Below are 14,413 nucleotides of genomic sequence, written 5' to 3' on the forward strand. Positions count from 1 at the left end.
ATTATCAGAGAAGAGTTAGACTGAGCAACCATGGCAGCCAATTGAGCAGGGGGATGACGACATTGATATGCAAAATCCATCCAATAGTAATAGTCAAGTGCACGGTGACTACTCCTTCCACAAATTTGGCAAGGAGAGCGAGGTGCAGTAGTTTGTTGAGAGGAGCTACGGGACACTTGTGGAGTGGAAGAAAAACCTTGGTGAGAGGAGGATTGCTTGTAATGAATTTGTTTACCATATAGAGGCTTCTGCTTTTTGTGAGATAGCTGAGAATTGTTGCGCGAGAAATAAGCAACAATGGGTTCAGGTGCAATCTGTTGGTGTTGGTTGTCCAGCAAAAGTTTAAAGGATAATAACTCAACAGTGAAATCAACAAGTGACAATATTGAATCATGAGAAGCAAATGAGTAAGAGGTAATAAAAGGGTTGAAATTGGAGTCAGCCCACCAATAATGAACGAGATAAGGTCATCATTAGTAATTGGATGACTAGAAGCAGCAAGTTGGGCAGCCAAAGATTTGGCAAAAGTGACAAAGTCAGTGCAGGATTAGGACCCTTGATGAAGAGTTTGTAGTTGGCGTTTAAGTTGAGTAATCCGAGAGCGAGAATGAGAGGCAAATTTCAGTTCAAGAGAATTCCAGACTTCACGAGAAGTATGGAGACCATAGATGGTGGGCAGAATAAATTAAGAAAGAGAGGCATTAATCCAACTCAAAATGAATTGATCATTCTTAACCCAAAGGAAATAAGCAGGATTGAGAGCAGACCCTGAAACAGAGTCAGTAGATAGAAGTTTTGGAGGGCATGGTTCGGAGCCATCAACGATACCCATCAAATCATAAGTGCAAAGGATTGGAGCAGTGATAGAAATCCAACTAAGATAGTTGGATCCATCGAGCTTGATAATACCAAGCTGAGCAACATTAGGAAAATGGAAGGGAGCGGAAGAAGGTGCCATAAGGAACGAGATAGAAAGCATGAGCTTATAGAATCTCTGATACCATGAAATAAAATACGAAGTGTATGGAATTACTTTGGTTCTCAATACCAAAACAGAGTAATATAGTTTGTATATATAGATTACAAAATGTTATCAATTTCAATTTAAATCTATTTGAAATAATGTTATCTATATATAATATTTGAATTTGAATTTAAATAGTGATGTATATCATACTTCAGTTGTGGAAGATCTTTATAACTGAAGAATCGGGCTTGCATGCTGAATCATGAAGATTAACTCCAACACTTTCAAAGTTACAAACTTTGAAACTGAAAGCAGTCTGACCTTTGAGAATTTCCCTTCTCGTCTAAACATTACGTCTGTTCTGTACTTGGGATGGTGGAAAAATAAAACGTTATGTTCTTCAGCACATCGGGTTTGGTGCATGTAAGCGAGGTATGGATCGTCGATGATACTGCGACATACAGAAGAGACGCATCTGAATTGGAAAAGGGACTTGACGGGTACTCGGGAAAAAATTTCATAGAGAAGATCTGAAGGGATGATCTCAGACGCCATGCTAGCTTACTTGTTTGCCTGCTACTAGGAATAAAGATTAATTCCTAGTAGGAGTTGGACGTTGTAGATAATATATATGAAATATGGAGTAGATCTTTGTCAGAAGAGTGCTAATGCGACCCAAAAAGAAAAAAAATATAGAAATCTACTTAAATCTTTCCTGATCAGGTTAGCTGCAAATATATTGAATTCAAATATATATATGAAATACGTTGGCAACGAGAGGGACGGTGGAGATGGGCAGAGAGAGATGATGACAGAGAGAAACTGGTCGGCGTGTGTTATTCTCGATCGATTTTGCAAGGCTGGGCTAGCTACTTGATCTGTGTAGCCTGAGGTGGTGCAAGGATGGCATCCAACACGGTGTTGGCTAGGCAGTGTGGCTTGAAAGAAGAAGGAAAGAAAAAAACCAAAGGGGGAAGGAAGAATTTACAGGCCAGCAATGTGGGAGAGGCAATGTGTGGCTTGCATTTGCTGGTTTCATATGTTTGGCTTGGATTTTTTACGAAGGAAATGTAGGGTTTTTATAGACCATCGGTTAAAGGAATTTTAAGATGAAGAGGAGTTTGAATTGTGCCAATGAGAAATGCTTTGGGTCCCGAATTCAGGACCCAAGAATGATGTGTTTGGATGTTGAAGTGAGTTGAGTTGAGTTGAGTTGAGTTGAGATGATAAAATATTGTTAGGATATTATTTTTTAATATTATTATTATTTTGAAATTTGAAAAAGTTGAATTGTTTATTATATTTTATATTGGGATTTAAAAAAGTTGTTGAGATGAGTTGAGATCCCGTGTCCCAAATGGGACTTTTTTTTTTTTTTAATTGAATGATTAAAAAATATTTTTTAATGATGTTGTGAATTTTTAATTTTTTTTAAAAATATTTATGATGATTAAAAAAATACATAAAAAAAAAAACCCTATTCGGGACACTTTTTGAGTCTCGAATTCTGAGACCCATAGCAGTGTGCTCTTGTGCCGATTTAACACCATCCCAATCCCCACGTGCATCAGCAAAACGTCAAATGGTTCCTTAAATATTTATGGGCCACGCCGATGGGGTTGTTGTCTAACAAGTTCATCACTACCGGGCCAGGTCTACAAGAAACCGAAAGGAATCCCATATCCATAGGTTCTAAATTAGTCCATTAAACATCAATGTTCTTTAAAAAAAAAAAAAGTTAATAGGCCTAAGGCCATAATTCTAACGTATTTAATGGCTTGGTTGGGTCATGACATCAATGAGAATATTTATTCCAAGTCGGAGTTGGATATAATATAATATATGAAATATGGAATTAATATATCGTTCTAAGGTGTGCAAATCTAACGTATTTCCTTTAAAAAAAGTTTGTAAATTTGAGATTCACATTAATAAATTATTTTTTTAATAATAAACCATATATTTTTTAAAAGAGTACGTGGATCTGGTTTGCACATTCTAAATTTGTGTCCTCTAACATTACTCTTACTCTTTTATATTTTATTTAATTTTTTAGGGCTGCATTACTCTTACTCTTATCATGTAAGAGCCTAGATCAGTACTCATGGAAGTTGTATTATATAGTTCTACTTTAATTTTGCACTAATTATTTGCATGCATAGGATATTATATAGTGCTTGTATATATAGTAATATTAATTCAAACTTTATATTCCTATACGGGAGAGGAAAATACTTTTCGCATACACTTTTATTACTTTGAGGACTCTAATTAACGAGGCCGCACTACAAGGAGAATCACATTTCTCAGCGATTCACTTTCGTTGACAAAACCAACAAAATCGTCGCCTCTGACCTATTCCAGCGATTTATAAATCGCTGCAGGTTCGCCGGTATTAAGGCCCCACTTTTGATCTACTCCAACGGAAGACAAAAATCGCCGGCAAATATTTTCTTTACCGGCGATTTTTATTCGCCGCAAATAGTACATTTTATCGCTGCAATTGCAAGATACGATTCAGTTGTTAATCATTGCAAAAAATTAATTCCAGCGATTTAATACTGTCGCTAAAAGAGAAAAAATCGCCGGAAATATAATGTCCCAGCGATTTTTTGAAATCTCCGCAATTGACTAAATGGTTTTGAAATAACAATTGCAGCGATTAAAATGCGCCGGTATAGAGCAATACCAGCGATTTTAAAATCGCCGCAATTGAGTTATTGATTTTGTAGTTGCAGCGATCATAACATCGTTGGTATTTTTTTGGGGCCAATACTGTTCGCCGCAAATGCCCTAGAATGCCGGAAATAAGTTTTGTCTTTTAAAAAATTATTTCCGGCGAATTTTAATCGCCGGAAAAGATATTTAACAAAATAAAAAAAAAAAAAATTGCACGAAATTAATGGCGATTTTCTATACCCAAGCTATACTTAATATTAGAGAGCCTTATATATAATATATGTATATATAACTATAAGATATAATTAACATATGAGCTAAACCCTAAAGCTAGATAAATAGTATGAAATATTTATAAGGAGCCTCTTGTAAAGCAAATACATGAATTAACAACTCTTATGAAAGCATTCTGCCTCTGAGGGAGCGCCAAGGTCCAGTTGCTGTCCCCACCCTGCCATTTGCAATTAATCAAAATTAAATAAAAAGAAAGAAAGAAAGAAAGAAGATATCATTCAAAATATTCCAAATACTTACCCTATTATAAAAAATGGAGATTGAAACTTGAAATATATATCTCGATTATATATAGATTTCATTAGCTAGCTAGCTAGGGAATATGGATTACAAAAGGAAAATCACCTCCAAACACCAGCAACTGTGCGCAAACCCATGTAGATAATTAAGGCATACCAGATTCCAATATAACCTCTGGCTTTAGCCAGAAGCTATTCTGAGGTAATACTTGCTATAGCCATAATAATCTGAACAAGAATATTTTTAATTATTTAAAGAAAAGTTCTGAAAGATAATTAAATTAACAGAGATTGAATATATATACATATATATATATATATGTATATGGGAAAAGAGGGTTTAGTGAACTTGCCATTGAATATGCAGTATATGCAAAGTCAGATGCTCCAAAGTTCACACCATCAAGAACAAAAGCTAAGGTGTTTATTGGTTGTGTACCTGCTATAAACTTCAGAATTAAGCCAAAAGAAAAGGGAGAATTCGATCAGTTCTTTAATTTAGTTGTGTTTTGAATATATATATATATATATTAGTAGGTAGGTAGGAAAATATATATATATATATATATATATATATATATATATACCGGTATGCCCAAGTACATAAGGTGCAAAACATTTTTGTCCTTGGTAAACACTCCAGCTCCAAAGTATAAGCCACCTCCAACGATAACAAGGAGGCCCAAACCCACAACACCACCCATCTGCATATAATTACAAAGTGGTATTTAATTGTAAAAAATAAAGCCTAGCTAGCTGATCTGTAAACACTTCAATTATCTTGTCCTTGTAATTAGAACTAAAATTAATAAATTACCTGTGCTACCCGGATAGCAGTTGTAATTGCCTTTTTATGGTCCTTCTCAGTAAAAGCATAAGCTAGGATTGCCTTATAAACAACAGAGAAAGTAGATCAGTCCTGATTAATTAGTATTTGATTTTCAATTGGACACAAGTCGACCTACAAACGCGGACCCACACGGCCATCTTCATTAAGCAAGCATGCATGCATGCAGAATTACCATCAGCAATAATGCCTACCTGTCCAGAAACGGCCAAACCATCAGCAAGAAGTGATGATGTTAACCAGACCTGTAAACAAATCTGGAATGCAGCCACAATCATGATCAGATACATATATAGATGCATATACTACTAAGTGATAAATTAAATTTATCAGACCAGTACTACAAGTACTTACTGCGAAAGAGCATGTGAAATGGCTGCACCCCTGACTCCAAGACGCATAATAAAGATGAAGATTGGGTCCATAACGACATTCATTGCATCTCCCACAACTATATATTAAGCGAAATAAATTAAAAAAAATAAAAAATTAACAAACCTGATCAGTTAGGGCAAATGTCCAACAATATATCCAATATATTAGGAAAGTCCAAATAAATAACACTACATATGTGTGTGTATATATATATATATATATGTATGTATGCATCATGTATATATCTTCGTAGCTACCCGTGGCATATAAAGGAGTTGTGGTGTCCTTAAAGCCTCGGAAGACCCCTTGCATGGCCAAGGAAAGAAGAACCGCAGGAGAACCAAGTGCTCTTATTGTCAAGTACTGTCTTGCTGGTATGCTAGCCTAATCCGCGACCAACTTCACATGCTTACATTTGGAATCAAGTCTGAGCTTTGGAACTACTTAGTTTAAGCCTTAAAATCAAATTGAGACCTGAACACTAACATTACCGGACATTAACCAACATAGAGATTCACAACTGTATGTGTTTACAAAGTGTCTTACACAAAAAATAAAAGCATGTAAATCTCTTAAACAAAAAATCAAAGCATTTTAAAAGTGATATTGAATCTCAAATAAACAACAAATAGTTTGAATTGGTTGCATAGAAAATATTCTCAAGGAAAAAGAATCAATTTCTGTAGTAACTTATTCACGGGATCCCAAGATAGGTATCCCTCAAATGTTTCAATCTTCAAATTGAAGAAAGACCTCAATAAAAGCTGAAAAAAAAAACAACAAAAATGATGGGTACAAGGAGAAAACAACACATCCCTGAACGAGAACCCACAACTTTTCCAGAGACATTACATACAAAAATCTATGGGAAGAAAAAACAGAAGAAAAGAAGAATCGAAACTCACAAGGGAGTGGCAGATCAGTAGCAAACCGCGTGGGGGCCGTGGGTTGCGAACAGAGCAAGGGAGAGAGGGAGGGCCTCGGGCAGCTGGGCTAGGCGTGGAGGAGAAGGGGGCTCCGACGGAGGATTGGCGATGGTGTTGAGGTGTGAGTGGTGGCGAACGATGCCCCTAGCAGCGGCGACATAGAGAAATGCGAGAGAGAGAGAGAGAGATCGAGGCTAGATTCGGGGGAAATGATATTTCCGCCATGGGGGCTGCGGGAGACGGAGGGGTGGCCGTCGAGGTGAGGTGGCGGTGGCGTGGTGGGGTCGCTAGCATCGGGCTGTGCGCGGCGGCATGGGTTGAGGGAGAAGAGGGATTGGGGAGGCAGAGCGGGGAGGGAAAGAAAAGAGGGGAAAAACGTAACGCGGGTGGTTTAAATTTAATTTCATTTCTCCGGCGATTTGGATTCGCCGCTAATAACATTTAATTTAATGTCTTTTTTTCTTGCGACGATATTAAAATCGTTGGGAAAGACCTAAATTTTCTAAAAGGCTATTGCAACGCTTTTTATTCGCTGCAAAACGACCTATTATGGCGATTTTCCCATATCGCCGCAATTAAATACTGCTACAGGTACTGATACTATTTGCGGCGACAAAAACGCGCCGCAAAAGATGACATAGTCGCCGCAAATAAATAAACAATATTTCCAACGTCAGATTTTAGGATACACTGCTTTGGATTTCAGCAGCGATAAGAAAATCGCTGCAAATAATGATTAATTGCAGTGATTTTTTTTGCGGCGATAAATAAATCGCTGGAAAAGACGTTATTTCTTGTAGTGCCGGTAGCTATATATAGATCGAAACCTCCCAAGTAAGCTACAAATATATTAATAATTGGTTCTAATTCCTTTTACATTTAATATTTATGGTCATGTTAATATTAATTTACCTTTTTTTAGTCTCTTTTTATTTTTTTTAGTGTCTTTTTATATACACATATATAAGAAATACTTGTATGAAAAATTTTATTTGAAAGCCGGCATTGGCCAAAGCATACCCTCCGTTTTATTGATATGACAAGACTTGATTTACTAGAATAATTTAAAATTATACAATAACTAAAAAGCTTTGGACATTTCTTAATTCACCTGAACTTATTAAGCTTTCATGTATCATTTGGACACTTTTGTTGAAGAACGACGATATTTAATATTTACGTATCCTCGAGAACAGAAACGAGGATACCGAAACAAAAATATTGTAGAATGTATAATACGATTGATATGTATGTATGTATGTATCATGCATGCGAGTAATGTTACATATAATTGTGAAATGTATAAACGTTGTGCAGTCAATTTGAAAAAGAGTAGGATCTACTATTAAAAAATTAATTTTCTTTTCATGTAGATTCCATATTTATTTAATTTTTTTAAAGTGATTATACGGCACTTACACACTCACGACTGCAACTATCATTTCTCACCAAAATAAAACGTTAGGATAACAAAATGATCATGAGTGCTTTATTATTGATAAATTATTCCTCAAGCTGGACCTTTCCCGTCTCATATTATTCAACAATCGTTCTAATCATTACATAAAGATAAGGTACGACATTATTATTTAAAGAACACGCAGATGGAGAAGAAAGGATCATGATCGATCATCATCGATCTTTTGCTTATTCATTAATTGATCGAGACCGTCAAAACGTTGAGACAGCTAGCTATATAGCGTTGATGAAACGATCGAACATCTTGGGCTGGATCGATCTAATATTTCTTCAGGAAATTCTTGAACCAATGAGCTGAAAGCTTTGGGTATCTTTTCAAGTTATCATTATAATCTATGAAGTAGATGCCAAAACGAACAGTGTAACCTGAATTCCATTCGAAGTTGTCCAAGAAAGACCAAGCAAAGTATCCCTTCACTCTCACGCCCTCCCTATTATATATATTTATGCATGAGGCCGCAAGGGAAGAAAAAAAAGTTAAAGAAATGCAGCAGGTAGAATAATATTGGCAAGGTGAATGTACGTAAGAGAGAGAGAGATAGAGATCAGAGGTATATATTGTTGTGTGTGTGTGTGTCTATATATATATATATATATATATATATATATAAATTGGCAATAGTACTATATACTTACTTGATAGCCTCGTTAAGATAATAAAGATGGCGCGCGATAGTAATAATCAATTCTTTGAGTGTCCACAAGAGCTTCCTTCAGCGGCAATGAGGCATTCACTACAAGAAAATTGTTTATTTGTGGCCATTTAATTTTATCGAAATAATTATTTATAGCTAAAATGAGTCTGTTTTGGTCACAAATAACCTTTTTGTCGCAATTAAATGGCCACAAAAACTCATTTTTCTTGTAGTTATTATTGAGCTCATCAATTCCTGCAATTAATTAATTATATGCAGCAATATCTATCAGGGATTCAGGATCATATATATATATATATAAATGATAGTTACAGTTATAAGTGTGTAAATGCCGTGTAACCACTTTTAAAAAAATGAATAAATATGAGATCCATATAGAAAAATTTAATTTTTTAAATAATGGTTCACACTATTTTTCAAAACGATTGTACGATATTTACGTATTACATGACTGTATGTAGCATTGCTCATATATATATATATATATATATATGAAAAAAAAAAACAATAGAATTAATAGATCTGGAAATTACCATTCTCAGTTATGTAAATTTGTGGATTATAATACTTCTCCTTTGTGTACTTCAAAAGATCACGAATTCCACTGGGAACAACATGAAGCCAACTTGAAGCAGCCTGCAGTTAATTAATATTCAAACCGAATGGATCAGTGATTAAAATTTTTACATGCATGACTGCCAGTAATTATTTGAAAGCTGAGAGATCTTTGCTCAATGCTATATTTTTAATTGAGAAATTATGCTCTTTTTCATCTTAGATTTTGACGGCCGGTTTCAAACAGGCAGCTTGAAATGTTTCACCTAAATAAATGTGATTTGATAAGATTTGAGACAAAGATTAACATAATTTGATGAGTCGTGCCGAGGGTGTAGCACGAGACATTCTACCAATAAATACTTCCTAATCACAACATTAAAAAATACTTCCTAATCACTGTAAAAAAAAAATCAATCGATAGCTCCATCGGTGGCTTTTATCGGTGGCTGTAACTTATTCTAATTTGATTCCATTTTCATGTACTACCATCAAAACAAATTGGTACGTACGTACGATGGCAGTCACCATTACGACGGTCGTTTTATATATTTCAAAAAGTGTTATTATCACAACATTTTTTGTTAGAGAATTATTACAACTACAAAAATTTTTTATAAAAATAAATACTTAAACCGATATGCAGATTTTATGATATGATACGTTAGATCTATTTTATAATAAAAATAATTTTATAATTTAATATATCACGTCAAAATTTTAAGAAAATTTTTATAACTTGATGATTTCTCGATACAATATGATCATCACTTTCGATATCTAGGAAGAAAAGAATAAATGTTGATTTACTTAATTAGAACACACACCTGTGGACCAATGAGGACCCCATTGCGCTCATCTGGCGTGCACAACAAAATTAAAGAAAATTAAGTATGGGTACTGCATGTAGTACTTAGTTATATATATATATATAACACGAGAAATGATAGCCTTCCTATCTCTTTACAATTTTTCTACAATTTTATAATAAAATAATATTTTTAAATATTTATTTTACCTTTAATTTTGATTTCATGTGTTTAAAATTTTAAAAAAATATTATTTTATTAAAAAGTTATAGAAAAATTGTAAATAAGTTGTAAAGCTATCATTGCTCATATAACACATGATACAGTATGTGATCATCACATACTGCATGTACGTACGTACGTACGCGTACGTAGAATTTGTGCACGCATGCATGCAACTTACATGTTTGATTAACAAGGCTATCTGTCGTGTAGCTTTTGTTAACATAATTATATGAAGGAGCAAAGGCAGCATAGTTAGCAGTGTAGTAGTTCATTCCGATGAAGTCGTAGGACCCTTTCACCAGCTCCGATTGCTCTTCTGTGAATTTGGGTAATCGCCTTCCGACCAACGTTCTCATGCTGTGTGGATAGTCACCATTTGTCAAGGGGTCCATGAACCTGCAATTTGAATAAATATATATATATATATATATATTATTTCAAGTGAATTCTAAATACCATGGTTGTTTGAGAGAAAGATGATCATGCAGTTTACCCAACAAAAGAACAGAAAAGATAAAAAAGCAGTGATGCATGCAGAATTAATTTATTAATATACCATCCGAACATAAAATCAAGAGCACGTGAAGCGGCGTCGATGTCTGGTTTGGAATTAGTGTATGGCACCATCCAATAGCACACATGGGTTATACCTATTACACCTTTTTGTACTGCCTGTACATGTCAACATGCATAAGACGTAAATAAACATACGAACAATAATATATGCATATATGTGTATGTGTGTGTATACGATATATATATATATATATATATATATATATGAGAAGGGAATAAATGGGACCTGATATTTCTGCTTGAAAACTTTAACAGCAGCAGCATGAGCAAGAAGCAGGTGATGGGTGACTAGATAGGGCTCAATGGCGGAATCTCCACCGGTGCAATTGGGATTATACCAGCTCGAACACCGGAAAGGTGCTAATACCCCTTGTGCATAACCTCCATTGCTGTATGTCCATGGCTCATTTAGTGTGATCCAGTGCTTTACTCTGTCTCCAAACTCTCTGAAGCAAAGGTCCGCGAAGTCCCGGAAATCTTCCCTGAATATATATAATTACACACATATATTAGACTTATTGCCAGGGGAAATGTTGATCTGGGTCCAAACTTGGAGACTTTCTTAGTTTTTACATAGATAATAATCTAACCCCTCAAATGGGTCCACGATCAACAATAAATATGGTGATCAAGCAGTCACTACTTACACGACTTTTTCACTTAGGAAACCACCATACTCATCGTCTAATGCCTGGGGAATATCCCAGTGGTAGATTGTCACGAAGGGCTTGAGACCTGCAGCATTCAACTAATATCCTAAATCTCAAGATTAAATTATGATGATCAGCAGTAGTACTACTTGATCATAAATAGATATTGAGGAAATTTAATACAATTATTAATAGATTGAAACGTGACCTTTGGACAGGAGCTCATTGATGAGGTTGTTGTAGTATTTGATTCCTTCCCTGTTCACGCCTTTGCTGATCTTTCCCGCTGAAATTAGGCCCCGTTTGATCAGATTGTTAGATTATATTTCTAAATTCCCCTCACTCTTTTTCCTGAATTCTTGAGTCAGAAAAAAGCTTTCAAGAGGCCGGGGATGCAGCTAAATTGAGTAGTCTTACTTGGAATCAATCGGGGCCATGAGATTGAGAACCTGTACGCATCTGCACCCATATCCTTCAGAATCGCCACATCTTGCTGCAGTATACGTACAAAAAGGAAAATTAACATGTTATGGAAATCTTTTGACAAAGGAGTTTTTTCCATTTCTAGAAAATCTCTTAATTCTCCATGCATCTTCCTTTATATTTTTTTAGAGGAGTCAAAGATCTTAGACGTACCTTGTAGCGATGATATTGATCAACAGCTACATCTCCATTACTGCCATCCGCAATCAACTCTGCATATTTATATTTATTAAACAAATCTATTTATACTTGACTAAGTTCGAAGAGATCCAATCAATTAGTTAAGACCACGTACGTGTGAGCTAGAGTAATAATATTCCATCCATTAGATCATGATGATCAATTCGTACGCTTATGTTCAAGCTAGCATGAAGTCAAAAGATCAGGAAGGCATTGATGAATGAAATGATCACTCCATGATCTTTTCATTCCATAATCTGTTTTTTCCTTTCTTCTTCTTCTTCTTGTTGTTTGTTTGTTTGTTTTGTTTTTTGTTTTTTTTTTGTTTTTGTTTTTTTTAACACAGAAGTAATGTGAATAAAGGAAAAATTATATGAATATTGTTGAAGAATTATCCTGCATTTCCTGTAGACAAAATCTTGGACATATTTATAACAAATGAGCAATTATCTCTTGTAGTACTAGTTTTATAAGATCATGAGTTAGGCCTATAAATTTCTTCATGGTATCAGAGCCTACTACAAAACGAATAAAGTCCACACTACTTATCCTATGATAAGAATTAGGAAAAATACTGACATGCACGTAATGAATGGTGTCAATGAATAATCTCACAATCCCTATGAACAATGTCTTGAGTATGTTTATAATAAATGCATATTCATTTCTTGTAAAACTGATTTTATGAAATGAGTTAAGCCATAAATTTCTTTAAATATAAAGTGTACTTAATAAGGATAATATATATATATATATATATATATTTATATAAGTAATCTAGTGGACGTATCGACAACCATGCAGCTTGGCTCCTAATAGCACAAACTTTTGACTTCAAGTCATCACCCTTGTCTTTGTGGAGAGAAGGTTATTTTTTTATTTTTTTATATCCAGTGGGAGAAATTTGCACTGTGTTTTCAGTGCTCAGAGAGAGAAAGCTAGAGAGACCTGGATATTTATGGCTGTAATAATCCCACATGCTTGGGCCTTTACCATCTTCTTTTGCTGCACCTTCGTACTGAAATCCAAACACATTAATTAATCAATGCATGTTATATATGCAATATATATTCTTGTCATCTTATAAGTGAAAACTAGAAAAGGAAAAAAAAAAAAGCCTCAAACATGAAGAAAACATCTGCATGCAGGGGCTTGTTACCTGATAAGCTGCTCCTGCCGCCCCGAAAATGAAACCCTTGGGAAAACTGGTCCGGTTGAGGGAAGAAATGCCATAGCTGGTTGTGATTTTAGTTTTAGCGCCACTGCTGTTAGCAAATGAGCCAACGAGAACTAGAAGGCTGAGTACAAGATAGCCTTTCAATGCCATCGCCGTGAGGTTTTTTTTGGTGATCGAAGCTGCTGAAACTCAGCTGCCATTTATAGAAAAATTAAATGGCACATACGTACACAAAGCTCATTACGTGTCTTTTATTTTATTTTATTTAACGGAAAATGTTATGCATCATTTATTATTTATTCTTATATTTTATATTTATAATTATTTTTGAATTGTACTATATAAAAACTTTACACTCTATACGCTATTTAAAAATATATAATTTTATTTTATTTATCTTCGCATTTAATCATATTTAATGAAAATAAAGATATAAAAATAAAATCACATATTTTAAAGTGATGTACAGGAATATGAGATTTATGTCTAAATTTTTTTTTTTTTTTATAAAATGTGAGGATGTGGAGTGTGAGATAATAAAAAGTGATTGATAAAAAAAATATGCTTATTTAATTAATGAATCATGTTAACTCCGAAAAAGGAACGACCGGTGGTAACACAATTATTTTTCTTACAATTATTACAATGAATCATGGTAATGAATATTTTTCTTATAATAATGATAATTTTACAATATAAGGTAACACATACAAATCAATTTAATTTATAAACTTATTTTCATGATAAAGCATAAATTATATGATGCTAATTTACAAAATCACCTTTTAATTACTAGTACGTACGGCCAACAAATGAGAGAAAAGGGGCATTGAATTCCCATGCATAGATCGAAAAACGGCCTATAGATTTTCCATTAACGTCCTTTCAAAATCATCTCCGACGTACGATTGCCTTAGGATACGTTTGGATTGTGAGAAGTGTGAGAATGTTTATAAATAGTTATGAGTAAATATTAGAGTGAGTTTATGAGTCTCATTAAGAATATTTTGAGTTGTTTGGATATATGAAGTATATTGAGTTATTGACTTTTGAATATGTAATTGAAAAATATGTGGATCTCATAAATATTATAGTGATTTTATTTTTAGTAATAAATATTATAATAATTTTATTATAGTGATTTTTTAATATTAATAAATATTGTAGTGATTTTATTTTACTTTTATATATGATAATGATTTTATTTTTAATTTATATATAATAGTGATAAATATTATAATGATTTTATTTATATATATATATAATAGTGATAAATATTATAGTAATGTTATTTTT

At 34.0% G+C, this 14,413-nt stretch overlaps 1 protein-coding gene and 1 pseudogene across 1 annotated transcript; both read right to left on the reverse strand.

Annotated features, from left to right (window-relative positions):
- Positions 1–4,042: 4,042 nt before the first annotated feature.
- LOC108980208 lies at positions 4,043–5,899 on the reverse strand (annotated as a pseudogene).
- Positions 5,900–8,065: 2,166 nt separating this feature from the next.
- LOC109010066 (cyanogenic beta-glucosidase-like) lies at positions 8,066–13,275 on the reverse strand. The gene is made up of 13 exons (XM_035690099.1): positions 13,100–13,275; positions 12,889–12,958; positions 11,914–11,972; positions 11,695–11,770; positions 11,486–11,563; positions 11,275–11,362; positions 10,854–11,109; positions 10,608–10,723; positions 10,230–10,447; positions 9,845–9,876; positions 8,996–9,098; positions 8,622–8,696; positions 8,066–8,172 (listed from the first exon to the last, which is right to left on the reverse strand). The coding sequence occupies exons 1-13, from the start codon at positions 13,265–13,267 to the stop codon at positions 8,066–8,068; spliced, it is 1,446 nt and encodes a 481-aa protein (XP_035545992.1). The 5' UTR covers positions 13,268–13,275.
- Positions 13,276–14,413: the final 1,138 nt, after the last annotated feature.

This window comes from Juglans regia, chromosome 5 (genome assembly GCF_001411555.2).
Source record: "Juglans regia cultivar Chandler chromosome 5, Walnut 2.0, whole genome shotgun sequence".
In the NCBI taxonomy this organism is placed as follows: domain Eukaryota; kingdom Viridiplantae; phylum Streptophyta; class Magnoliopsida; order Fagales; family Juglandaceae; genus Juglans; species Juglans regia.